The sequence below is a fragment of the Amblyomma mixtum genome, chromosome 7 (assembly GCF_055824585.1).
Source record: "Amblyomma mixtum isolate Tamu chromosome 7, ASM5582458v1, whole genome shotgun sequence".
Classification (NCBI taxonomy): Eukaryota; Metazoa; Arthropoda; class Arachnida; order Ixodida; family Ixodidae; genus Amblyomma; species Amblyomma mixtum.
Genome location: NC_143018.1, coordinates 21,642,521 through 21,668,498, shown reverse-complemented (window position 1 = coordinate 21,668,498; position 25,978 = coordinate 21,642,521). Strand labels below are relative to the sequence as shown.

Genomic DNA, 25,978 nt, shown 5'->3' with positions numbered 1-25,978 from the left:
CTGCGCTCCTACGCTTTGTGACGAAGCAAACTTGAGGAAAGCTCAATATTAAGCAGGGGTTTATTGAGCCTCTGCTTAAATTTGATATCTTAGCAAGTTTGCGCCGTCATAAGCTGCAGGAGCACGGAAAACGCGGCCGTCACGCACGCCAGCTAAAGATTTGGCCGGCTGTACATGCAGCTTCGTTAGCTGATTGCTTTGAACATTGTGAGACATGGGGCCAACATTAACAGGCCAACACACTGGAGACCGACTATAGCGTTCGCCGAGTCGAGCTCGCCTTCAGTTTTAATCTGTTAGCGTTGTTGGCATGTCTAATCGCATTTAACGTCCGTTGGGCGTGGCTTGAGCAACATAATGCTGTAGTTGGGCAGTTGGTGCGGGATACCAAGAGAGGCTGCTCTGCAGAGTTATGCAGAATTAACAAGAGAGCACACGAGGGATGCATACTGCAACTCATTTAACTACAAAGAGGCGAACATGAACAAGTAATAGAAATATAGTAATATAAACAGAGAGACTATCGAAGTAGACCATCGTCCTGTTTGCTCTTCGTCCTCGTCTTTAGCGCTGTTTATTCATTATGTGGAACCAGTTCAGACAGTCCGCGGGTTGCCCACCACTACGGCGTCAGTGGCACTCAGTGGCAACTTGAAATAACCAAGAATATACAGTTGTGCACATTTTTTTCCTCCTTTAGAGACAGATGCTTCCATGCGACGATATTTCAGCTTTATTCAATTAAATCAGTTGATAGCCCGCGCCCACCTTGTATGATTCTGTTCGTCTCCACACTAGTTCGTGCTATAGCATCGTAACTTCACAGCGCAGCCATTTCTAGTAAGCTGACCTCTAAGAGGACGATCTAAAGCTGACACACCTGGTGCATTTGGCAGGGCGATGCACTGATATGTATGTACAATGGCGTGCTCAAGGACTAAAGGCGGCGAACTGCGCGTACGCCAACGAACTCATGAGATCCGCATGGCTTAACGCCAAGCTCATCTCGGTGTTCTTGGACATGCGTGCGTGTAAGTACGCACGGTCCACAAGCCAGACGCGCATCACTTGCGAGTGAGGTCTATAAAAAAAAGAAGAGAAAAACAGAAGGAGAAGAAAGAAACGCGTCTAAGAAGTGGCGTTACGTAACACGGTAGACCGCGAGGCGTGATATAAGACGCACGCAAGCACGCTAACACTCCTACGCAAAGCCGTAACGACGAGGAAAGGCCGAAATGAGTGCGAAAAAGCCCAATTTTCATATCCTTGGTTGCCGGAAGGAAAACATAAAAGTGAAGGAAACGCAAAGCACCGAGAGATAGAGAGAGAGAGAGACTGGAGAAGGAAAGTGCATTTCCTGTCCTAGAGGTGAAGCGAATGAGTCTGCTCCGGTGCTGAACATCTTTTCTCCGCGAAAGACTCGCGAGGATGGTTCGTAACGAGACAGGAAACGAAGTCGAAGTCCGAAACAAAAGACCGAGCCAAAGACAAAGGCGAACCGAGCAGGCAGCCTGTCACGCCTCAAAGAGCGCCTCCGAGCGAGACAGGACTCGGAAAAGAACGAAGAGGGAGAAAGAAGAAAAGAGTAAAGAGAGGAAAAAAAGGAGATGCAGCGTGCCAGAACGAAAAGAACACTGCTCTCGGAATCAGGGGAACGACAGAACGACTGCCTTAATACACCTGTCAGAAAAAGAAAGACAGGACGGCGAAGCAAAAAAGAATATATATACGGAGAGATGCGCAAAGACAGGGGCAGTGTTACGAGGAAAAAGTAGACAGCGGGAGAAAAGAAAAAAAAAACATTCCGAAGTGGGAAAGATGCGCAAAAAAGTTAACAGAATCCAGGGAGGTATATAGCAGACGAGCAGCAACGGTCCGCAGCAGACGACTCCCACGCGAGGTTTCGAAGCAGACGACGCGCAGCTCACGCGTGCAGGCGGCCTGCCAGGTCGGCCGTTTCGTTCGTTCCAGTCCTGTAACCGGGCAAACTGCTGAGCCCGCTATGGCGACGGGCAAGGGGGCGTGATGGGGAGGAGGAAGTGCTCTTTAGTGTAGGCCTTCGCTGCGCTATGTCAGGCTGACAGGCTGGCTGAACTTGAGGGATAAAAAGAGCCCTGCGCTGTTTTCCGAGCCTGATCAGAGACTGCCTTTATTCTATAGTCCTATAAAGCTGTTTCAACGGGCCCATGGCAAACTTCGCTAAGCTAATTAGGTCATAAAAAGGGGCCATTCCAGCATTACTTATAGTGAAGGAGACGTTGGAGTTAAAGCCCGACGCTATGTTTAATGGTCAAACAAAATGGGAATTTTTTACAGCGGGAATACACGAAAAAAAACAAACAAGAAAAGCATCAAGGTAGTAAAAGAATAAATAGTGAAAAAGAAAGGCATTTAAATCAAAAGGACTCTTACATGCCATTGGTCCAGGGTCATTAATGATTGCGGGGTTGGCATTAAGGGCAGGCGATGTTAGCTTTAATATGAAAATTTGGGGAATTGCTCAGCCTGTGGCACATTATGCTGGCCAAAGTAAAAAGCACCACCGCTGGCCAAGAAAACCAGTACGTTTCTCAAGCAAATTCAAAAGTAAGCTTATAACCACGCGCCTCTTAGTTCGCAGATTCACAGATGGCGGCGAGTCCTCCTACCAGATACGCCACTGCAGTGCAAAGTGGCTGTTCTTGTCACAGCCAGCCGTAGGCATTGTGCGATCCATGTTGCTCGTTCTCCTTCGAACTTACCCGAATTACTACCGAGCTTACCCGAGTGTCCTCCCATCGGCTGCATCTTGCGTGGCGCTCCTCCGAGCTTACCCGAGTTACTTTGTGGACAGAAAGTGTGGACTTCACGCCATGCATGAGGCAAGTAATATTTACGCATTGAAAGACGGTGCGCATTGATATGGTTTCTCTCGTTGTTCGGCACTACTCTCTGCCTCATTATAGCAGCAAGGCCAATGTATTTATCTGCCCGTTATTTTCCTGTATACCAATTTGCCGGACTCAACAAGTATGTGAGCGCGTAGCACCATATAATACGTCGCGGAAAACAAGGCACGCAGCGTAAACTGGCGGCCGAGTACCCTCGCTGGATGGGGACGCCATCCGCGCGCCCGGCCTGCTCTTCCATCCGCATGCCGCCGCACTGGAGGAAGCGGAAAAAAGCGATGGGCGCGCGCCGAACCGCGAACCGAACCAGCATCCTTCGGCGCGTGAGCAGTGCGTAGCGCGAACATCCATTATTCACGGCACCCGTGTACACGCGTGTAGGGTGAACAAACTTGGCCAATGGCCCCCTCCACCTCGTCTCCCCCGAGTCGCCTGACGGCAGTGCTTTCTTCCGCTGTAGCATCCGAACGGGGAAAGATGGGGCCTTTTGTCTACCACGCATGCTGGAAGAATTGGCTCGTCCCGGGGATATTTACTTTCAAAGATGCAAACGTATTCACTGGCCTGCGCACAAGGCATCGAACAGCTCCCGGTAACATTGGCAAGCAAAAAGAAAGGATAAATCAACGATTACAAAGAAAATGTATAATCGATGTGCCAAACAATAGTACTTCTATGTCTTTGTCCCCTTCGTTTTGGATTATTCCTCAACAAAGAGGATGATCATCACCTTTAATGGTGCCTTACTAAACGCTACTCAGGTGTCACCCCTTTTTTACCCTTTTATTGGTCCTCTCAAAAAAGAGGTAAAAAAAAACATAAAAGAAAGAGAGAGGATGCCTGGACCAGCAATGCTTTGCCAGGCTTAACGCCAATTCGAAATAAATGAAAAATAACAATGTTCCAAAGAAAAAAAAATTAAGCGAAAAACAGAGCATTATAAAAAAAACTCATAAGAAAAGAAAAGAAAAGTCTCGTCATAATAAGTTAGACGCAGGCAGATAGCCAAAGCACAGCGTGCAGTCCGCGGAATAAATAATAGTAATAAAAAAAAAAGAGAAAACCCAAGTCACTGCAAAGTCATTGTCACCGTAACAGTCAAAGAAAGCACTGAGCGCCGGCCACAAAATAAAAATCAGAAAAATAAAAACATAGTCAAGACAAAAGAAAAAACCCGAAGTCACAGTCACTCAGTCAAGGACACCTGGCTCAGTGGCTCAGTGGTTACGGTGCTCGGCTGCTGAGCCGAAAGACGCGGGTTCGATCCCGGCCGCAGCGGCCGAATTTCGATGGAGGCGAAATTCCAGAGGCCCGTGTACTGTGCGATGTCACTGTAAGAACACCAGGTGGTCGAAATTTCCGGAGCCCTTTACTACGGCATCCCTCATAGTCTGAGTCGCTTTGGGACGTTAAACCCCAATAAACCAAACCTTATTAACTATAAGTGCAAGCGTACGCACGGGGCGCACTTGTAAATGAGATCCGCGCAGCTTGTTCACGGACAGAACATGAAGGCAGCAGCGACAGGGTACGAAAAGAGCTTCCTCCAAGAAACCCAGCGATTCACCGCGTGCAAGTGGGCGGATACAGCAGGTTTCGCCTCCAATCTTGAGATCTGGGTGTCCTGAAAGCTTCCTTTGGCCACCTTTGTCTGCACCGGGAAGGCGGAACGCAGTGTTGCTAGGAAAATAAGGTGACTAGATAGTCACGGGGGAGTCATATGGTTATTGGTGCCGTTAAGGCTGTTTCATACGATGCGATTCTATAGCCGCCATGCAGCGCGTGATTTCCGATGATTCTGCGACAGATTGGTGCGTCAGTGTAGTCGCAAACCCATTGCCACGGACTTCCAACAAGTTGGTATCACTGTCGCACCGTCGGGCCGTCGGCACGACCTTTGCGAACGGCACAGCAGTCATTTCAAGTGAGGCTGGTTTCTTGCAGTTGCGTATCTGTTATAACGAGCGCAAAAAAAAAAAAAAATCTCTAAAATGTTTTACTCAACAAAAAAATGAACGACAGCTCAATAGAAAATAAACGCATATCAAGACGTTTGACAGCTATATTCGCCTAAGCATTCTTCGTCAATGAAAGATCGCTAGCGCAGTATCGACTGATGTCGCTAGCATGTGGAATGGCGGTTGGCATCGGAACGAAAGAGCGATTGGGTCGTATTTTGTGGTGCGCGTCGAATCATCTGAAACTGACTGTATAAAGAGCGGTGGTCTTCAATGCTGCCGCCACTTTGAACCTATATGCTAATCGCAAACAAGCAAATAAGACCATTTCAGCGTTCTCTTTGCCTTCCCAATCTTTATCACACTTCGCATTTCACGCATGATTAACGCATGTCGAGATGCCCTGGAACAATACAGGAATTCTCTGCAACACACAAACAGACGAAAACACATCAAAACTGACTTGTGGTGCTTGTGCCATTTTTGTTGTGCCTGGAGCGTCCCGACATGCATGTGTAAGTGGTAGTTCTCGTTTTAACGCTTTGTTGAAACGCATAAATTCGTTTCCAGTGCACGCCTGCTACTTCTCATAATGTCATTGGAGAAGTCGTACGTGGAACATGGCGATAATGAACCACCAGCGAGCTACTCACATCAACCCTGTTTTCTGTGTTTCCTGCCCTGGCACTTGCATGCGAACAAGTGTATACCGGAAATTTTTTTTCTGCAGAGACTATCACCACGCTCCTACTCTACGTCAAAGCCATGTGGGCGCGACCACGTATGCGTTCCATGCAAGTCGCATACACCAGTGCGATTTAAACGTTACCTTTCTGAGCGAGGTATCCCAACGTAGCAAGCACGGCCATCGATTTGATGCCCCGCTCAAGGGACAGCATCATGAGTTCCAACAACATGTCGAGAAATCCACAACGCGCTTGCTCCTTGGACACAATACACGAACGGCGGCCAACAAGCCAACACCAACGCATCACGTGCACAGCTGGCTTTCTGTCGAAACAACGCCGTCCCAAGCTCGTTGCTTCATTTCACCTGAGGTGACGCTGAAGGCTTAGGTCGGCGCTTCAGTGTTCAATGGCTCAAGGCGAGGCTGAATCTTCCTTTCGGCCGACTTCCTAACAGTTTGAGTATATCCGCGCTTGTTCCAAGGAATCTCAGGCCTCCAAGTGAACTAGCATATCAACGTACGATGCAAAGAACCCGCAGGGAAAGGTAGCCGCGAGGACCAAACTTCCGCGACAGTAGACTCCATTGGTAAGGATACAAAGCCTGTCCTGACGAGAGGATCCACACATGCGTATCTTGTTTCAATGAAGACATCAAACTGTCGAGCAGCCTGTGAGGTTGTACAGCCTTGGCCACAGTGACTATTCAAGCGAGTTCCTCCGCGGAATCATTTTGAATGTGAATCAGGTGTTCCATGTCTTCACGTTGCTAGAAGACCGGTCCCACAAGAGCGGAATCTGAAGACACGGACGAGCTCTTGAACGCTCTAGGAAGAGTGCCCACGCGTCTTGAAACAGACGTCTTGAAGACGTCTTGAAACAGAGGTGGTCCTCACTCGTCCCAAAATGTTATGAAGCGTCGCATGAACGAACAGCGGCTTCCTCGAGCGCGAGTTCCAGCCACCTCCGCGCCAAGGGAAACACACCGGCTCCCGCGCCTGGCCCCGCTACGGTCTCACGACTGCGCACTCGTCTTGGCCTGCGGTTCCGGTAGGCGCGCCGCCGCTCGCGCACAGACACGTACACGCACACTCGAGACGCTCGGGGTTCTGTCCCCTTGGCCGAATTTCAAGACGAGAGAAGAGTCACGGGCCGCCGGTTATTCGCCCCCGCCACGCAGCCACCGCGGAGCGAAGAAGGGGGTGGGGCGGCGTCGGCGCCAAAAATAACGGGACTCGAGTTCACGCCGCTGACGCGGTTTTCCTCTTCGAGTCTTTTTTTATCATGTCTTTATGTTTTTTTCTTTTGTGCGACTTACTCGACGTCGCCGCCGGTGGCTCTTCCTCACTTCGTTACGACGCGACGCTCAGACATAGAGGCAGAAAGTGGGAGAGACAGAAAGGAGTGAATTGCATGTCCCAGGGAGAGGAAGGGTCGGCGGAACAGCGATGCGCTTAAGACACGGACTGTTCTTTTCACTACGTTGTGCTGCCACTTTGACGCGTGCACGGCTTAGCTGTAAACATCCGCGGCGAAAGTCTTTATTACGAAGGCAGCGAGGACAGAAACCGCGCCCGAGGCGAGAGGAGAGACTCTATGGCAAAGCCGCAAGGCCTCCTGGAACTAACTCCCTCTTCTTTCTGCTTGAGGAAGAGAGTAGGAAAGCACTAGATTAAGCCAGACCCTCATCGCCAAGGGTCATGTTGGAAAGAGCAAAGTCTGCGCGGGGAACACCAGCCGAGTGCCAGTTAAGCGGGAGACAAAGCACGGACAGACGGCCAAGCCGCCAAGAGACGGCGGAGCTTGTTCTTTATGCGGTTCGTCTCGGCCCGTCTCGCTGGGCCAAGACGAGTGTGTGAAGAACCTCTTGCCATTCTCCCCCCTCTCCTACTGCTCTCACCCCGCATAGCAGAGACACCGCCGGGAAACCATGAATTGGGGCGGCACGCCAGTGTGTCTGTCTGTGGCAGCCCTGAGATAGTGTCGGCACCGCTCAAGCCACTTTGGGGCGTTCCCCCTAGAGCAGAGCGGAGAAGGAGCTGGGCAAGGGGTCGCTCCGAGGAGGGGTGGATGTTGCGTAATTGGAAGGATCCGTTAATTGTAATCAAGAGCGGGAATATGGAGGCGGGGGTGGGGCCGCTGCTCTGTGAGGACAGGCGAGGGGACGTGAGGCCCTTCAGGGGGTGAGCGAGTGGCTCTTAACAGTCGCATAGATCTAGGAGCCGGAGTGAGGGGCGCAAAGAAGGGCACGAATGATGTGCCCAGAGGGATAGTACGGGCGGCACAGTGCGGAGATGTCAAGATTAAATGCGGAAGAAGGGAGGAGAGAAAGAGCGGTCTTAACGCAGGAAGCTTCGCGGAAGAACGCTTCCAAGGAGCTGCATGGTGCGTCGAGATAGAAAGCTCTGGAATAAATAAACCGACAAAAGACGAGGTACGGAGAAGAGACCAGGCACACATAGAGAGATAGCTCGATCCTGTGCGAGACACGTGTTCAGCGTGGTACCTGAATGCAAGATTAGCTTCATTTGTTCCCCTCGTTTAATCGGCAAGCTGCGAAGGCCTACATTGGGGCCCCTACATGCGTACCAACCAAACGCCCTAGACCGCGAGGTCTACCAATGCGACCCGCAGTGTTTGCTATCGAGGTGTGACATGAAGTTTAAACGGCATAATGGGCCACAGGGTACGCTTCCATGCAGAGCGCCGTTAGGTGTCCAGATCGCCTTTTCTCTCTGAAATGCGTCGCAGCTCACCGTCAGCATGCCCGAACCAGGACGACGCTACCACAGACGCCGTCTTGCCGTCGAACTCGTAGGACACGCTAGCATTTCTTTCCGCATTTTTCAAACTTTCGATGCGACAAACGCCGCAATTCTCTGTTGTTTTCAGTAGTTTCGTCCCGTATCCGGCACCGGTAAAGGGCAGGGTACGTGGGCAATGCCCGCAAAACAAACCCCAAACGCCTCTCTTAAGGAAAAACTTCGTCAAAGCTCCACGCGGAAAAACACATAACGCTGCTCCCCGGCAACATTTCCGGTGTTGCGCGAAGCGCGTAATGAAAGACGGAAGAACAACTCGCAATGATGAGCAGAAAAAATATGAAAAAACGCCAAGGAACAAAAAAACAAACGAACCATGAGTGCGCCCCCTCATCATGCATGTAAGCATACACCTGCTGGCTCCGGTATATGGCTTCAGAAGGAGCGAGCGCCGCCAAGACGACTCTCCGCATCCCGCAGCTCCGGGCGCGGAGAGCTCCCGGGCTCCGTCGTGCTTGGCCGAGCGCGTCTAACAATGGACGCACGCGAGATGGAGGCGGCGGAGGAGTCAGCGGTGTGGAAGAAAAAGCCGAGGACAGCACACGCATGCGCCGCCTTCTCTGGTAACTACCTCACGCGGCCCCGGCGTGCGGGTGATGCGGCAACTACCGGCCCGTGCTTGGTGTGCCCGAACGTGCCTTCCCCGCGCACCGCACTGAAGATGCGTAGCAGACAGTGGGCCAGGAGCTGCTTGCTTCCAGAGGACGATGCACGCGGCGTCGAGATAGGCATCTCGACCGCTTCTCGCTCCGGCTGCTGCCGAGGGCTGACGAGCCTCCAAAACCGCGGGGGTCGCTTGGTTGGTCGGTCGGTCTGACTCAGTGGAGAGCAAGTCTCTGAAGCCACACTGTATTGTTCTTTCTTCGCCTGTTTGGTTTGACATGTGCCTCTGTTGTGCAGGATATTTTCTGTACGCTTGTTTCTTTTTTTGGAGGGGAGACAGCGTTTCGTTCAGTTTTAGCGTCGCTGTTTATGGAAAAGTTGCATGTGCTGCTTACAACTTAGAAGAAGACGGAGTGTGGTTTGGAGCCAAAAGACGTCTCTTCTGAAAGAATGGAGAAGCAGGCAAGAGAGATGTAAATGAACTGGATTTGCGGTTTTTTCGGAGTATGACCACGCCGTTTTGCGACGTGATTGTAACGAGAAAAAGAGTAGCCCGCTTCGAAGAAGGTTGCCAACATATAGCATTCATCTACGTACAATAACCATAGTCGAATTAGACCCACAGGCTCTGTTCAGGAAGCAGTCTGACGAAGAAATGGAAAACAGGCGAAAGAAAAAATTGTACATTGATAGATTTGCAAGCAAATATATTTAGAGAACTGTCAAGGTGGTATCAATTTCTAGGTGGTAACAATCAAGTCTTTTGAGCCACTAGACCTAATGGTCTAATCTATCTTTTGTAGGCTGAACCACAGCAGCAAAGGAAGCAGTAAAAAAATTATGAAATTGTGTACCGTGCCGCATCTGCTCCTTTGGGTGTGGACGCTCAAGAATCGAATGACCGCACAAGGGCAGTACCCAAGGTTCACCACTTCAACGAGGCTCGGGTTGTAGCCAATGAAGAATGAATATACCGAGAATGACCGATTTGTTTCTCGACCACATATCACTTCTCCTATGGAGAATAAGAAGAGTGTATACCGACTTGTAATCAGTGCCGGAACGGCATGAACGAAGGAAAAAGAAAGAAAGAAACGAATAAGGCGGAGGAAACATGCCAGCCGCGAATTAAGTGCTCCTTCCCACTGAGAGTAACAATAACGGAGCCGGGTGTTGCGACCGCGGCCTTGACGTGCTCCGGGCGTCCTTCCCGGCCAGAGCCATGACCGCCTTACATCCCGAGAGGCGTCAACGACTGCTCAAGAAAGGACGCCGCCTGAGAAGCTCCTTCTTTGTTCTTATGCCTGCTTCGCAACGCGTGGCGGAGGTGTAAGGGTACTCTTACGAAAAGGGCCGCCGTCGCTAGATTTTGGGGTCTCGAAACAACTTCCTCAAGCATTTGCTACTTGTCTCGAGCAACCTTCGTTGTCCACGTGGTCATGGCCGTAACATGTGTGTACGTAGATGGCACTAAGTGGGACTGCTCAAGGTTGGCGCTTCGAGGCGCTTTGTACAGTCGGGGACAAAAGACTCTGGACCACGTGTTCCTCTAACGAAGCCGATAGCTCTGCTATTGGTCGGCGGCTGGAGACCACACTGTGGAGGTAAAAGTCAAAATTTTGTTCGTTCATCTCCACAAGCGTGGTCAACAGCAGCCGTCTAATCGTAGAGCTATAAGCTTCGTTTGAGGAACATGTGGTCTATAGACTTTGTCCCCGACTGTACCTCATGTGGTCTGCAGTCAGGACTGCAGCTGCACCTCGGTGTGGCCTTTAAACGGATGCCTTCATGGAAAGTCTATGGAAACCTGTGGGAACAGTATTGGGTGGAGGTGTGTCTTCTCTGAAATGTATGGACCATTTTGAATTGTTCTCTTCCTATCCCCATTGTGCCTAGGCCCGTAAAACGAAGCGCATGGGAATGTTCCGACGTATGGGACCGCGTCTGAGCGCTACGACGGCGCGTACTCACGGACGCTGGAGGCCTGCACATTCGTAATGAACGATGTAGCTGCGATGAAAATGTGTTAAGACATACCTTACGCAAGCTTCCGACGCATTTTGTAGCAACCCTCGGGACAGACGGGGTGCTATGTTAAGATAGCTCTGTATCTGGAGCGAACAGATTGATGTTCCTATCAGGCCTCATGTACTGTTCGCTAACCTCTTTTGATTCTGCCAGCCGGAACCGAGCGAAGACGTTGTATAGGCCGTATATCGATACTCCAGGCACCGCCGAGTTCATCCCGGAGCTGACGGCTTTTAAGAACACAGTAAAAAAAAAACGTTTTTTTTTAAGCACCCAAAATGTCATATATCCCCATATATTCTGTACTTTTCGACCTTACTTAGGAAGAAGTGACACAAATGTGAGTGTCTGCTTCTACTAGAGCTACTCTACACCGTAAACCCAGGCAAGCCTTTGTGATAAAGCTACGGTTGCAACATGAAAAGATACGGCTCTGGCGCGATAAAAAAAAGAGGCGCACCAAGTTCCCTATATGGCGAGTTGGCCGAGTTTGTTTCGGGCACCGTTGCAATCCCCGCTCTCGCTCCTCCAACGAGTTCTGAGAAAAGAAAAAGCAAAAGAATCCAGTGGGGTGGACGAAGATGCACTCGCAACGGAAATGAGTCGCCGGGGAACGGCACGGGAGCAATTGACTCGCATACGCCGCCAGCACGAGCGTGAGCGTAGAAAAGGCTGCGTAGCCCACCGAGGGTGTTCCTTTCTATCTTGTTCATCATCTCCCCAGCAATGGCCACTCAGTTCTTTCTCCCGGGCACAGAGGGCGTTGGCTGTGCCACCGGTGCTTGCGCCGCAGAGTTAAAAGAAGATGAAGCGCTAAATGACGGCACACAGACACCAAAACGACGGGGCAATCGCTTTTCTTGTCTGTGCGTCGTCCTTTAGCGCTTCGTCTTCTTACAGCTATGCACCAACTTGCCCCACAGCGTGTTTTGCCATGGATGTAATCTACTGGATATAAAGCGAAAGCGAAGACCACATGATTCCCATCCATAACCGCTACACTTGTGCTAACCGCGGTGACCACCAATATGGTAACGCCTCTTGCTAGCCAACCGACCGCTACTATCTGAACTAGATACAGAGCGTACTAACCTGACATCACCAGTTTCTATCTGTCACCATGGTGAGCTCTAACCATGAAACTGAAACTTAGACGGCACTTCTACCAGGAGGCCTAGAACTTGAAGAAGTATCCTTTTCAAACGGACTTTAAATCTCGTCAGTGCTTAGTTTAGTTTATTGGGGTTTAACGTCCCAAAGCAACTCAGGCTACGAGGGACGCCGTAGTGAAGGGCTCCGGAAATTTCGACCACCTGGGATTCTTTAACGTGCACTGACATCGCACAGTACACGGGCCTCTACAATTTCGCCTTCATCGAAATTCAGCCGCCGCGGCCGGGATCGAACCCGCAATCTTTTGGACCAGCAGCCGAGCGCCGTAACCACTGAGCCACCGCGGCGGGGCTCTCGTCAATGCAGTTAGTCGTTAAGTTACTTCAGTTCTTATGATTCTTGACAGTACCATCATGGCGCTTTTTAGAGGGTTAGTTAAATCTGATATCCTTGCTAAACCCCGCCCCCTTTTCTGCCAGTGAAGGCCACCTATTCCCTTCCAGCTTATTTTCCGTGGCCTCAGCGATGGTCATTCGGTCCTTTTCCCAGGCACAGAGGGCGTTGGCTGTGCCGCCGCTTCTGTTGCCGCTGCGGTGCGCTCACCGCAAAACGTTTCACGAGGACGTTTCCGGAGAGGCCGCAACCGAGCAGCGGGAGCCGCCGGTCACGAAGGAATGCCGCCAACACAGCCTCGTCTCTCTCTCTCTCTCTCTCCACCTCCTCTCCTACCGGGTTTATCGCGAACCCTCATCGACGACGTCTCCTCGTTGTTATCCGCCCCTTCTTTTCTCTTTCCGGGCACGCTCGTGGCCGAGGGCCGCCACATACATTTGCTCGTTCTTTGACACTTTCCATTGTCTTCGTCCGCGCGCGTGTTTGGACACCGGGGCCCGCTCCTGTGTGGAGATTACTGACTTCGGAAGGATCTACTAAGAAATGCGGATGATGAGAACGTCGTGAAAAAAAGGAAAGAGGGAAAGGGACGTGCCAGTGATAAGGTGCGTAACGGCCAGCGAGTGATGATGAGGCAACCTGGCTTTTCCGATAGGGCACGTCAAGGCGCGCCTTAGCTTGCCAGGGCTTCAAGAAAACGCGCCAAATGTGACGTCGGCAGATATGATAGCGCAGAGAGATATACTATGATCGTTACGCACAGTAGCAGATTAGACATCGAGGAGGCTAGAATAGCTGGTCTCAGCGATATATCTATAAGTAGCCTATGCATCGCGTTGTCAAACGAAGTGTACGCCGCCGCGGTGGCTCAGTGGCTATGGTGCTCGGCTGCTGGCCCGGAATACACGGGTTCGGTCCCGGCCGCGGCGGTCGAATTTCGATGGAGGTGAAATTCTGGAGGCCCGTGTACCGTGCGATGTCAGCGCACGTCAAAGAACCCTAGGTGGTCAAAATTTCCGGAGCCCTTCACTGCGGCATCCCTCGTAGCCTGAGTCGCTTTGGGACGTTAAACCCGCACAAAACCACAAACCAAAAGAAGTGTACATACATGCTAACTAGAAAGGAGTACCTTGTCGTTTGGAAGTGAGTAATGATAAGCAAGAACTGACATGGTGCCGTCATGGTACTGCTAAGATGGCTTGCGCAAAAAGAGCTTAATGCTACTGCTAAGCGTGCTCACAAAGTATGACGCAACATTTAGTCCTCGCTGATTTAGCAAGCGTTGGAGTGTGCTTAAAGAGAATAATATCCTTGTGCTTCTAAACGAATCGATTTTAATAACGTAGCAGGAATGATACCTGCTCTACTTTTACGGTAGTAGTGACCATCGTGGAACTGGATAGGATTGAGTTATCCGAATAGATCCTTGCTGCCAGATTAATACACCCTGTATTTCGTCCGATGATGAACGGCTGACTATCAAGAGGCGTTACCATAATCGCTGTCACTGCGTTAAGGAAGGCAGGAGTGCGGCTGACGCGTTCGCTCTTTGGTCGTTATATTAAGTGCATGAAACGTATCGAAGAACACGCTGCATCACAGAGGTTCCGCGTCCACGAAGTGTTCACCCTCCCGCCGATTCCCGCCTCCCAAAGCGCGGGAGAACGCCGGAGAAACTTCACGCTGAGCTCTAGCGCGCGTAAGCACAGCTAGACGACGTATCCTACAGGGAGAATTAACGCTTCGTAACCATGTTGCGAGTAAGCCTCCAGTCACGCGCCTGCAGCATGGAGAGAAGGGCCTCGCCTCTTTTACATCCGCCGACAGGTGATTTCAGAGCTCCGGATCCCGTCGCGGCCCGTATAGGTGGAGTCTTCGCGCGATTCCGGTTCTCGATTTTTTTCTGGTGCTTTCCGGGAGCGATTTCAGGCGGCGTGTAAAAATGCGCAAGCGGAAAAAGAAAACTATTTAACCCACTCTTATTAACCCAATCCTGTACGGACCTGTACTGCACTGTAGTATGAATGAATAAAATTCATTTGGACACACCTGTTAGCGCGAAAGATTAACTGCATACTCGTCGTCATTACTGAGAACAGAGTAACGATAGCGTGCCTCACTGGCAATAACTAATCATTGTACCTGTAGATGGCGCAACACGTAATCATGCTCGAGAGTGTATAGACTGCTGGAATCACTGTTAATGTTCCACCAACTACCCACACCTTACGTGAAGGCTATATGCCGACGGCACTTTTCATTCATTCATTCATTCATTCATTCATTCATTCATTCATTCATTCATTCATTCATTCATTCATTCATTCATTCATTCATTCATTCTACACACCAGGCCTCAAGTGACCACCGCCCATCACACATTAGAACACCAAGCGGCGTAGGAGATTTCACTCGACGCCTCCGTCAGCTTTTGACCTGAGGCGTCCTATCCACCGACAAGTGTGCGATGCAACAGAGCACCGCATCCGCCGCAAATATCGCCGACGGGCACGGCACACAGCCCTCGTCTCCTCGCTAACTCAGCGGTAAAACGGGACGACGCCTTATCTACCAACGCCCACGGAGGGGAGGACGCTGGACATCGCGGACAGCAGGGGGGGGGGGGGGGGGGGGGGGGGGGTGCTTCGCGACGACCGTGGGCGACATCGGCGACGGAGCGGAGAGGGTTCGGGAGCCGTTGAACGCCCGCTCAGCGCTGAACGCTAGCGCACAACCTCGAGGAAAGGAGAGGCTCCCGGACAGAAGAAGGCGTGTGACTCACGGATCTACTATACGGCTAGTCGGGCGTTAATTCCCCGCAGTATACGCCACCGCTACGGCTTAGCGGATTCAATTATAGCGTTCAGCTCCTGTGCACGAGGTGGTGGGTTCGAACCCAGTGGTAACGGCCGCATTATGACGGAGAAGGCGCGCGTGTGCTGTCCGACATCAGCGCACGTTAAATAACCCGCGATGACCGAAATTAATCGGCAACCCTTCAGTACGGGGTCTTTCCTAACCCTCCGTGATTTCTGCCTAGTCTGGTTCGACACGTAAAAACCAGTTAACCTTACCGCGTACATTGAGACGTAGGCCGAGACCTCCGGGTCGAGTTAGCGGCGTTAACGAAAAGGCCGAAAACTTTTATTAGTTGTTCATACACCCAGCGAAAGCCGAGGACTAAAAACACTGCGCCCTTTGAAAGCCGTGTGAACAACTCTTATTACGCTCTTTTTAATAAAAGATTAGGTGATACTCTATTTAATACCACGCTTGGTACATTAGTTGGTTTCATGGAAACCCCATTGCCGTCGGAATAGTAGTGAGCCTGTTATAACGTGATAAACCGCGAGTTATTCCTCAGCACATTGTCGCACTACGCTTCGCACTGCACGCAACTTGCCGGGAAAAGTGGTGGGTGTAGTCCGGTGTGTGACACAGGGCGTCTTACGTGACGGGCGGGTCGCGGAAGAATAATTGCCGGCGCGCCGTTTCAGCGTGGGCAGTTAACGTACCCGGACGGGGTGGAGAAAAACAAAGCGACGGAGGAAATGCGGTGAAAGAGAGAGAGAGAGAGAGAAGAAAAGGAAGAAAGAAAAAGAAGGACGATATGCCGACGTGGTCTCATCATTAATACTGCCCCGCGTTTCTATTTTCTGCTGCACCCTTATGAGGGCGCCCTGACATTTCACCACCACTGCTTCGTCAGACTTGGACTAAAAAAAAAAGCAAAAACAAATTCAACAGGCGCCGTAACCAACCACTTCAGCGATACTTAAGACACGTAAGTCGGATGACAAACACGTGGAGAAGTGTGCTAGTCCGCATCACTCAGAGAAAGGGTTAAAGAATTATCCCATAGAGCACTGTGTTTCTATGTACGAAAGCACCTTTTGTACGAAAACGTTTCTCTGCTAGAGAAAGTTTCCATTTGGAATGGGCGTGAGCGTTTGTGGGTTTCTATAACTGTCTACACTGAATCAACCTTTCTTCGTCTCCTGTAAGGAAGCCGTGTTCATATATGGACGTAAGTTGGGTTAGTGGAAATGGAAGACAGTCTCCTTCCGCATCACCAACGCATTAAGTCTAAATAGCTTATTAAGTATTAAACTACTGCTGATTTGTGCCGAAAAATATCCGCTCCGTCTATTCCAACTATATTGTTCTGGCACAATAATGTAATTATAATCGGATGAGGAGATAAGAGGGCAGAAATCAAAGGAAGCGTGTAGATTCAATTTTAAGAAAGAAAATTCAATTAAAAGCGGCTATTCCCCATCTATGCACCCGATACCATGTTCACTATTACAGAGTGGAGCAGATAACGTGCAAGACCCTGTATGCAGGGAACATGCGTTCGGCCATCTGGGTTTCAGGGAAAGTGGCTAGAATTTGAACACGAGAACCAAAACATGGTCACGAAATATATTGTACAGCATGAGAGAAACAACTCAAAACCAAAAAAAGAAAAAGCGAAAGGAGAAGTCACTTATCAGGCACGTACTACAAATGGTTTGCGCTTAGAATCTATGGCACAGAACCGCTGTGCTCATAATGAAACTTGTTTATGAAGCTAGCTTTCACTTCAACGTATTAGTTTATTCAGGGTGTTACAGAAACTGCAGAAATTTTGTAGAATGCCAGCTGGCTTCTCTGATGGGTGCGGCTAACTGACCTTTGAAAATGAGATAACTAAAATCGTGTTGAGCGTGGAACTTCAAGCTACTGTTCGATAAAGAAACGTCGTACAAATTAGTTCCGCCCTGCTCAATAATGCTCATTATAAAGCTAAACGAATACAGCGCAAACAAAAACGGTCGCGGAAGACGCACTGACACCAGAAGCGCCGACTTTAATTCAACAACTACCTTTCGAAAGGCGTTATTACATACCCGCAAGGATATAAAACAACAGAAACAAGAAGCCACTGTATCCATCAGCCGTATCCATCTGTATCCATCAGCCGTGAGAGGGGATGACTGGATTCGTGCGGTTAAAATTAAGATACGTTTCCAGGAAATAGCGCTTGACAGAACGCGTTTACAGAAATTGTGAAGTTTTGATATTTCTGCCACTTCGGTTGTTTTTCGCACCGACTTTTTTTTGTGCTTACACAAAATTCCGCGCTGTGTAAAATTAGGTGCACAGCGGCATCCGTTCACTGCTTTACCCACGCCATAACGGGGCTCTTTCAGCCTATACTGCTGCAGCCCCTGCCTGCATTTCGTAAGCATCCCATTCCGCAAGAGATCGCAATGGAATAACACTGTGCATGCCCTCCACGCAATGAATGGAGCCGTTTTTATGTTTTAGTTTGCAGCCTATGTTCTATCTCTGCCGGCTCGGTTTACACAATTTTCCCCACTTATCTGCGGCCGTATTATCATCCGATCTTCTTCAGACTCTGGGAAACATCCTGAATGTATGGTATCACCACCACCACCTATCTTTTATCGTCTTCCTCTATTACACGCGCGGGTAGCGATAGGCTCCGAAAGCACTTTGCAACGTGGATGAAACAAAGGAAGAGTTTCTACAGGAGTGCATTGCAATAATAACCGCTGCCCACTTCAGGATCTAAGCTTACATGGGAAGAATTTTTCATAAGATTCACAAAAAAAGTTGATGCGCGAAGTAGCTGAAGCAGTAGAAGTAGCAAAAGTTCAATAAGTTTCGGCGATCGTTCCTTCCTCGAAAGGAATCTCAATTTTAAACCGCTCGTAATGAGGCGTGTCGTCTCACGGCTCACAGGCTAAGCAGTGACAAAACCGGTTTTATTTATTTATTTTTTAATTCGCTGGAGAGTATGTGCATGTGACATCTTTCCAATAAATACGGTTGTTGAACATGAGCGCCTGTGGTGTTTATGCCTCTGAAATATCCGTGTTTCTTCGCGCCGTCTTCGTTCATCATGAAAGGCCAACAAGCCCCGGAAACCCATCTTGACGTTGTCAAGCGTTTGGTTTTGAATGTAGAAACGTACATACAGTGACAGAATATAGAGTGAGGTTGTAGAAAGCAACCTCTCTCACTCGACTAGTGCGCCAAGATAACAAGGAAAAAAAAAAAAGGCCGACAGGTTTAAAAGCACTGCTGTGCGCACACAGGTTAAACTACTTTGAATGCCGCCATGATATTATCTTTTCCTTATTACAGAGGCCTGAGCTCAAAAGCGTGATTGAAGAACACCTCACTTCTGCGACCGGGACTCCGAGCGAAGACTGGGAGCCTTTTCGTAACCAGAAGACGTCTTTGGAGCCATATGTGCAATACACCCTAGGGGCAGACCAGTGAAGAAGGAAAAAAAAAAGCAACCATAAAAAAAAAAACGAAGCAGAATCGATGCATATCGCTTGACGCGCGGCCCCAACATCGCTTCAGTTCGATTGGCTTCGATCTGTTCGTCCGCAATGTGACCTCCATCTTTCGACCTCTTCCTCCGTTTCCGATAGGAGAGATGGCGGCATCGCAGTCTATTCCATTTTTTTCTAGTTTTGTTCATCTTTGTTTCAATTTCTCCTGCGTGCGTCAATGTGTGTGTGTGTGTGTGATGGACGCCAATGATATTCATCGCTGAGCGCTCTGAGCTTTTTCAGACGTAACCAGAAATTACAAAATGCCTGTTGTTCTGCCGCCTCTGCGTGATGCGGTGGCAATGCTTTCGCCGTTTTTAACAGCTCAAAAGTGAATGCTACAAGCGAATGTAATATACCGGTTCAAATAACAGTGATTCTTTATTTGTAAAGCAGTCAACAGTTACACAGTGGTCGATAGGTTTTTGTATACGCTTCGGGCTGTGGGTAGAGGGCAACGAGGCGGGTTGCAGCTTTTGTTTAAGGTTTGGCTTTCTTTTTTAATGCGAAGCCTTATCGGGAAGGAGATGTGTTGTCGAAAGCTCAGTTTACTGACTGACTGGAGGGAAGTGACGTCAGCTGACCGAAATCTGCGTCATTTCCGGTAAAGGCACCAATAGCTGCTAATGATGTCGCACTGCTAACACATAATGGCATTAGGAGTCTGTGTGATTTTTTTTCCCATAATGCTTGGCGTCAGTTTTTCTTGACTTCTTGGATAGCTGTGCTCGCGTTTGTGATTGCTTGCGTTGTATAAGCATGTACATCATTCCTGGACGAAAATTTTGAATATTGGAAATTTAGATATGGTACTGTTACTGAAATATTGAAGGTAATGGTCAACACTCTTCCGGTGTGTAGCAAAATCTTTCTTTTAAACTTTTTCCACCGCTCTCATGGAGTAGTTAAGACTGCCGTAGAAAACGAATGGGGAATGCTTTTGATGATAACAAAAGCGTTAATAGCAAAAAAAAAAAAAAATGCAAGCCTGTCGAAGGGAGATCTGCCGATATATAAATTGTTATAGTGCAATCTTACAATATACGGAAAAAAAATTGGGCTCATAACCTCTTTACCGTACAAAAACGCTTTTGTCCAGAACTGTTGGGTATGAAAGGAAAAAAAAACGCATTAACTGTCTCGTCTTCGAAACCGTTAGGAGGACGTCCTACGTGTCCGGTCTCACGCGCCTAGCCGCCTACGCGCATATAAGCGATACGATGCGAGTAAAAAAATAAAAAAAAAACAGTGAAGGAAAGAAAAGAAAGCGAGTTGGGCAATATTCGCTTGCGCTGCAGAAGGAGATGGAGCGAGGAAAAAAAAAGAAAGATGCCTGCGCTGGCACGAAAGCTGACACGCGGCCTGTAACGACCGGAAACCGCTGACTGGGAGCGGTGATACCACACCTGCACGCCCCACGCCAACGCTGAGGTGAAAAGGCTTGAAATATGCTTGAAATATACAATGTTTCGAGGCCTGGCTCATTATTGGTGTGGGGGGTCAAAGAGCGCGAAGAGTGGAAGAAACGGACAGAAGAAACGCGGAAAACCTTATGTTTACACTACTAAATAAGGCTTACTTTTATTTTTCTCGCCGTTTCCTTTTTGTTGTTTTTTTTTCTCTCTTGTATAAAGAACGAAGAGCTTTTTTTTTATTTTCAGCGCCACATAGTTCACCTTGAATATCACCGGAGTCTTGTGGTAGCAACCAACCGCAGACGACTCCTTTTTTTTTTTTTTTTGCGCTTGCAACAACGTGAACGGGAGTTGACCCCTCGTCAGCACTGTTCCTCTGAAGTCTATATGCATCTGTTTTCACTATGTACACTGGACTTCCGAGGAATAGCAAAGAGTAGGCCTAGGTGACATTGGTGCGAGTTTGTGTAACAAGGAGTTAGTGTGGCAAGGAGGTGTGCCAATTTCAGCGGCGTTTCGGTTTTTTTTTTTTAATGCGAAGTTGATTGCCTCAGGGCATAAAACGGCATGTAATGATAAATGAGTAAAGGTTCGCTGATCTAATGAAATCGAGCAGTGAACGATGATGAGGTCCTTGTGTCCAAGCGGTGTATGAAGCACTATTATCGGGCGAAAGACCCGCTGCCGCCAGGTGCCGAATTCTTGCCGGCTTCAACGCCGGGCAAACCCACAGCAGGTGGTGAATGTCTCGCCGCCGTTCCTTCGATGTTGTTTGCTTGTGGTTTGTTGGGCTATTTATAGATTTTCTTTTTCTTTCGAAAGCGTGATTCCGCTTTCAGAATGTTCATCTTTGCTTTGAAAGTCAAATGAGGTGGAAAAAGTGCGGAATTCTGTCGTCTGCGTTTGTCTTTTTATGCTTCGCTGTACGCTCTACTGACGGTTATAAAAACTAGGCTTTTTACCCTTATAAAAATGGTCTATAGGCAGTCTACAGATTTCTTATTGACCCTATTGTCTTCCTATAGATATTGCTTTTTGTCTATTCATAGTCTATAGACAAAAGCCCACTAAAAGTGTATGGACATAAATTTATAGATTGTCTATAGACTGTCTATGACATTTGTATTGCCTATAAACTGTTCTCTAATGATTTGTCTATAGAGAGTCTTAGAATTCGTAGACAGAAGTTCATAGACACTCTATAGACTGTCTAAAACTTTTTGTAAGGGCACTACGCTTGCCATTGAGAACGACAAGTGTACAAATTAGTGCAACAATTCATCCTTGTGAAAGAGACATCGAAAACATGCGTTGCAATGAGTACATATAATCATGTAGAAAAAAAAAAAAAGGAGACGAGAGGTTAGCCTAATCATGTTGACCAGACAAGGATGCGGAATGACAGATGCTCTTTGGCGGGGACGAGTCACGCTTTTCCTCGAAACCCGTTCCCCACAAAGGCTACTACCAATGGACCCACAAATCCAGGGCGGCGAGAGGGAAGGGTCTTGGGAGAAGAACTTGCTTTGGGGCTAGTTGGTTCATGATTGTAGTTCAGAATGACGCAAAAGACACACACACAGGGACGCCGGCGTGGACTCCGCAAGGGCGAACCTTCGTCGCAGTCGTATTATACGCGGCGCGGAATCACGGAGGGGCAATTTATAGTCCCAATCGAGGAAGCGTCGTGGGAGTGCGCTTTAATCGGAGCCCCATTACGCATATTAAGGAAGACGTGCACTGGTTCTCAACCGCGGTGGCCTTTCCCGGACCGAACGTGGCTCGCACGAGGCGGCGATCATTCCCTCCCCACCGCCGTGGCTCAGATCAAATGCGTCGTCCTCAAAACTGCCGCTGAAAAAAAGGGTCTACATAGTGCCCACGAGATTCTGTGATAAACTCTATGTTGTCACCATGTAGCATTTTCGTTTGTCGTTACATAATCTATAGCCTATGGGCTGTCGATAGTCTGAACTCGACAGAAACATCAGTTTATGCTTTCCAATTAGAGGTGTATACACTGTTTACAGGCTTGTATAGATTATACTGATAAACATTAAGGGCATCCGATAGATATTTTCTTTTGTAGAAAGATAATCTGTAGGCTGGCCATAGACTGGAGTCTGCAGGACAATGAAATTGTTTCCGCCAATTCGAGGTGTGTAAAGGCTGCCATAAACTTTTTATACACCCTACTACCAGATGTTAATTTTTATTTTGGTTAGATAATTTGTAAGTTTACACAGGCTGAAGCCGATAGGAATATGAGCTTATTTTGCCAATTCGCGGAAAAATCTACTTCCTCGCGCCTGTTCGAGGTCTATGGGCTCTGTACAGAGATAAGTCTATACGGTACATTTTGCTTTATATGTGTTGGCTGTTCATCGACTTTTATGGACGGAAGTCGATAAGCTTTAGTGACCAGCGTTTGGGGGAGAAAACGAAATCGCCCTATTGCCTGCACTCGAGCTTTGTATTGCTGTGCTTTTTGTGCCAGCACGCGAACGAATCCATTCGAATGCGAAAGCTGCGAGATGTAGATGGAGAGGAAGATAAGAGAGATCTTTATCGCATCGTTTGTCTGTGTAGTGATTTACGACTGCCTACACCCCCCCCCCCCCCCCCCTTCCTCCCACTCCCGCATTTTATTATTTTTTTTCCGTTATCTATCCGGAAGCACCTTCGCGAGCTGCGTGCATGCCAGTTCTTAGCGTAATTCAGGGCTGAGTACCGCGTTGTGTGCAGAGATACCGGACTCTGATAACGAGTAACATCGCTTTGTCATTGGCGAAAAGGGCATAATGATGTCAGCCTGGCACTAATGCTTAGGTCGTGAATCATTATCTAAGTCAAAGTGAAAGGTATTGCGTGCTTAGGGTACGGAAGCATTGGACGCATCGTTCATTGCCGGTAAAGGGAAGATGGAAGTCGTTTTGTAGTCTCAATTTAACAAGACACTTTGTAGATTGCAACCGTCGTTTACCTGTCTGCAGTATCCTAAACTTTCTGCATGTTGTGGTGGCAGAATTAAGGTCTCTCCGCAATGAAGAATTGCCGCTATAAAAGGCTGACAGGATTAGTCCGGACAGGACACGAATTTCTCTTCAGCAGAGGTGAAAAGTTACAGTGAGGGTGAAACCAACATTTTAGCAAAATTTCGGTGACAGCTGTTCTGCCGAAACAGATATCACACTGATTTAGGTGCACATGTATTCTTCGTACCTATTTAAACTCCTATATTTACTTATTTTATTTATTTAATTACAATACTGCTAAGCTCTTGCAGGCTGTTACAACGTTTGCACAAAATGGCGACAAACTAGGACGCAACGATTAAATTTAAGAAACTATTTTACGATCTTTGAGAGAAAAAAATATGTATGGAAGGCAGCACTCAGAGCTGTTCACATAGTTGCAGCTCATAAGTGAGCTGCATAGAAACAACGCCACGCACCGAATAGAGAAATATGCCAGAAACACTCTCTTTCCTTTTGCCATTTTTGTTCAGGAAAAAAGAAAAACTTACATACAAAAATAACGGAAAGAAAAGGCAATGAACAGAAGCAAAGCCCTTAAGGCTGCCAGTGCCCGGTTATCTTCAAGGCGCCGTGTCCATCCCCTCATTACCGAGACCTCAAACACAAAACCGCACCGACGACCTTGACCAACTCGTAACCGAGCTCGCAGCGCCGACGACAACAGCACGGGGCGCCTTATCGAAAGCGTGGCTGGACAAGAGGCACAAGAAAAAGATAAAAAAAAAAAATAAAAAACGAGTTTTTCGCATAGCACATGCTCACTCACCATTATCGAAAGCCGGCGCGGCGTCAGACGGGGTGATTAGGAAGATGTCGCAGACGACCGCCAGAAGAAGCAGAAGGAGGAGCAGTGGAGTGCAGGCGACAGGCCGAGTCGTCGACGTCGTCATCATCCGGGGCTTGATCATCATCAGTCTGCACGGGGCAGGAGTCAAGTTCCCGGCGATGCGCATGGCTTTGCCGTTGAACGCCGCGGCTCACCAACTTCCACGTACTACACACACGCACAACCTCCGACGACGACGACACCAACGTCTTCTTCTTCAACCACTCTTCTTCCTCACGTATTCAATCGTCACTCCGCGGTCCGAATCCGTCGCAACCCATCGTCATTGCAGCTGCCCGTAGCACAGCGTTTTCTCTCTCTCTCTCTCTCTCTTTTTCTGCGCTCACAAAACACTCGCGAAGGTTCACCACGCAGAAGAACCGCGGGGCACGAAGGAGCAGACGACAGGCATTGCCGTGGTCGTCTGCTCGCGGCTGCGACCGTTATCCAGCAGACGACGACGCTGCGTCTCCGGCGGCGACAGCTGCCCGCGCTCTCGGGCCCTCCGTCCATCGCGCGCGAGAACACCGGGCCGCCGTGCCGACATCTTGGAAAAAAAGAGTGGCGGCAACGGCGACAACGACCCGATTGCCTCCTTTCTTCTCCTGTTCTTTTCTGCTTCTCGAATAACAATTTCTCCGCGTTTTTTCCTCGCTGATGCTTGCTCTACGACCGTTGTCTTCTGCTCTCGGCAATGAAATACCGCTTGTCTGCTCGAATCCGAAACGACGTCGTCTGCTTCGCTCCTACACCTTATACTACCAGCTTTCTTTTTTTTTCTGACCTTCCTTCTGGTTTACCCACGTTTCACGCGATGGGTTGCTTCCTCAAACTATGCTACTCTGTGTATCTTCGTGAATCGTGATTTTATACAATACTGATTTGTTTTCGTAAATCTCGCGCGAGCTATCGGCAATAACGATCAAGAAGTTTCACGGTGCGCGATGGCCGAAACGAAAACTAGGTTGGGCTTCTCCGCCAGGCTTCGCGCCGCTTAAGTGCGCAGGAAGGTCACTTATACGCGTGGGCGTTCGTTAAGAACTACTTCCGCTGTATCAGTGACTTGGAATGCGTCGTCGTCTGCTGCCAGTTGACGAACTTATGGCTTCGCGCGCGAGGTTGAGCCAGCGAAAGAGAGTGTGATAGGCTGAAAAGATAGCACAAAGCAGATGATAATGCTCCGAGAACGGAAAGGCCGCACTCCGATAACTGCAATCTCCGATGAATACGATGGGTTGCAGATTGTAAGTTATCTCGCCAGGCTGCGAGCAGTAGGAATACTAATAAATTAATAAATAACTGCGAATCTCTCCGAGCGCGAAGAGATAACAAAGATCGTCTCAGCTGAAGCAAAGGGAACAGCTGTAATGAAATGAATAGCGTTGCTAAGTAGTTTCCTAGGATAATTTCGCGTTATCTAAATGAAACTAGCGAGATAAGGGATGATAGCTAGCCGGGAATAAGAGTCAGTAGAATCTGGCGAAGCGGCAACTCACGACTTGGCTGATGGGGATGTGGAGAAATCGCATTCCCATATCTCCCTCCTTGGCAGACGTCAGAGAGTGGACAGCTGATCCTCTGAGCGTCTAAGGACACGCGAAAAGCAAAATAATCCGAGAAACAAAAAGGGCGCGAGACACAAAACGGAAGCAACGAAACAAAAAAGCACACGAAGCCCGTCGGGGTCGGGGTTCGGGCCTCAGGAGCCGACCCCTAGTCCGCGCACCCACATAAGAAAAATGCAAGCACCGCCGCGAGGAGCAAGGAACTCGCGCACCAAGGCAGCCCCCGCGCAGTTGCGTGCGGTGTGGCGCGCAACCACCGACTGAGCAGCGCGGCAAGAAAATCTCCGCAG

The 25,978-nt window shown here is 49.0% G+C and overlaps 1 protein-coding gene across 4 annotated transcripts in view; it reads right to left on the bottom strand.

The window, feature by feature from the left end:
* The window catches only part of Ptp99A (Protein tyrosine phosphatase 99A), a 229,624-nt gene extending 203,646 nt beyond the window's left edge, over window positions 1–25,978 (bottom strand). The window contains exon 1 of one of the 4 annotated variants that reach the window (XM_089551893.1): window positions 24,064–25,978. In XM_089551893.1, the coding sequence (XP_089408019.1) occupies window positions 24,064–24,250 (187 nt within the window). In that variant the 5' untranslated portion in view covers window positions 24,251–25,978. Of the gene's footprint in view, window positions 1–5,675; window positions 6,195–24,063 lie in introns of those variants that run through there. The other 3 variants (XM_089551892.1, XM_089551895.1, XM_089551894.1) reach the window with 3 other exon arrangements.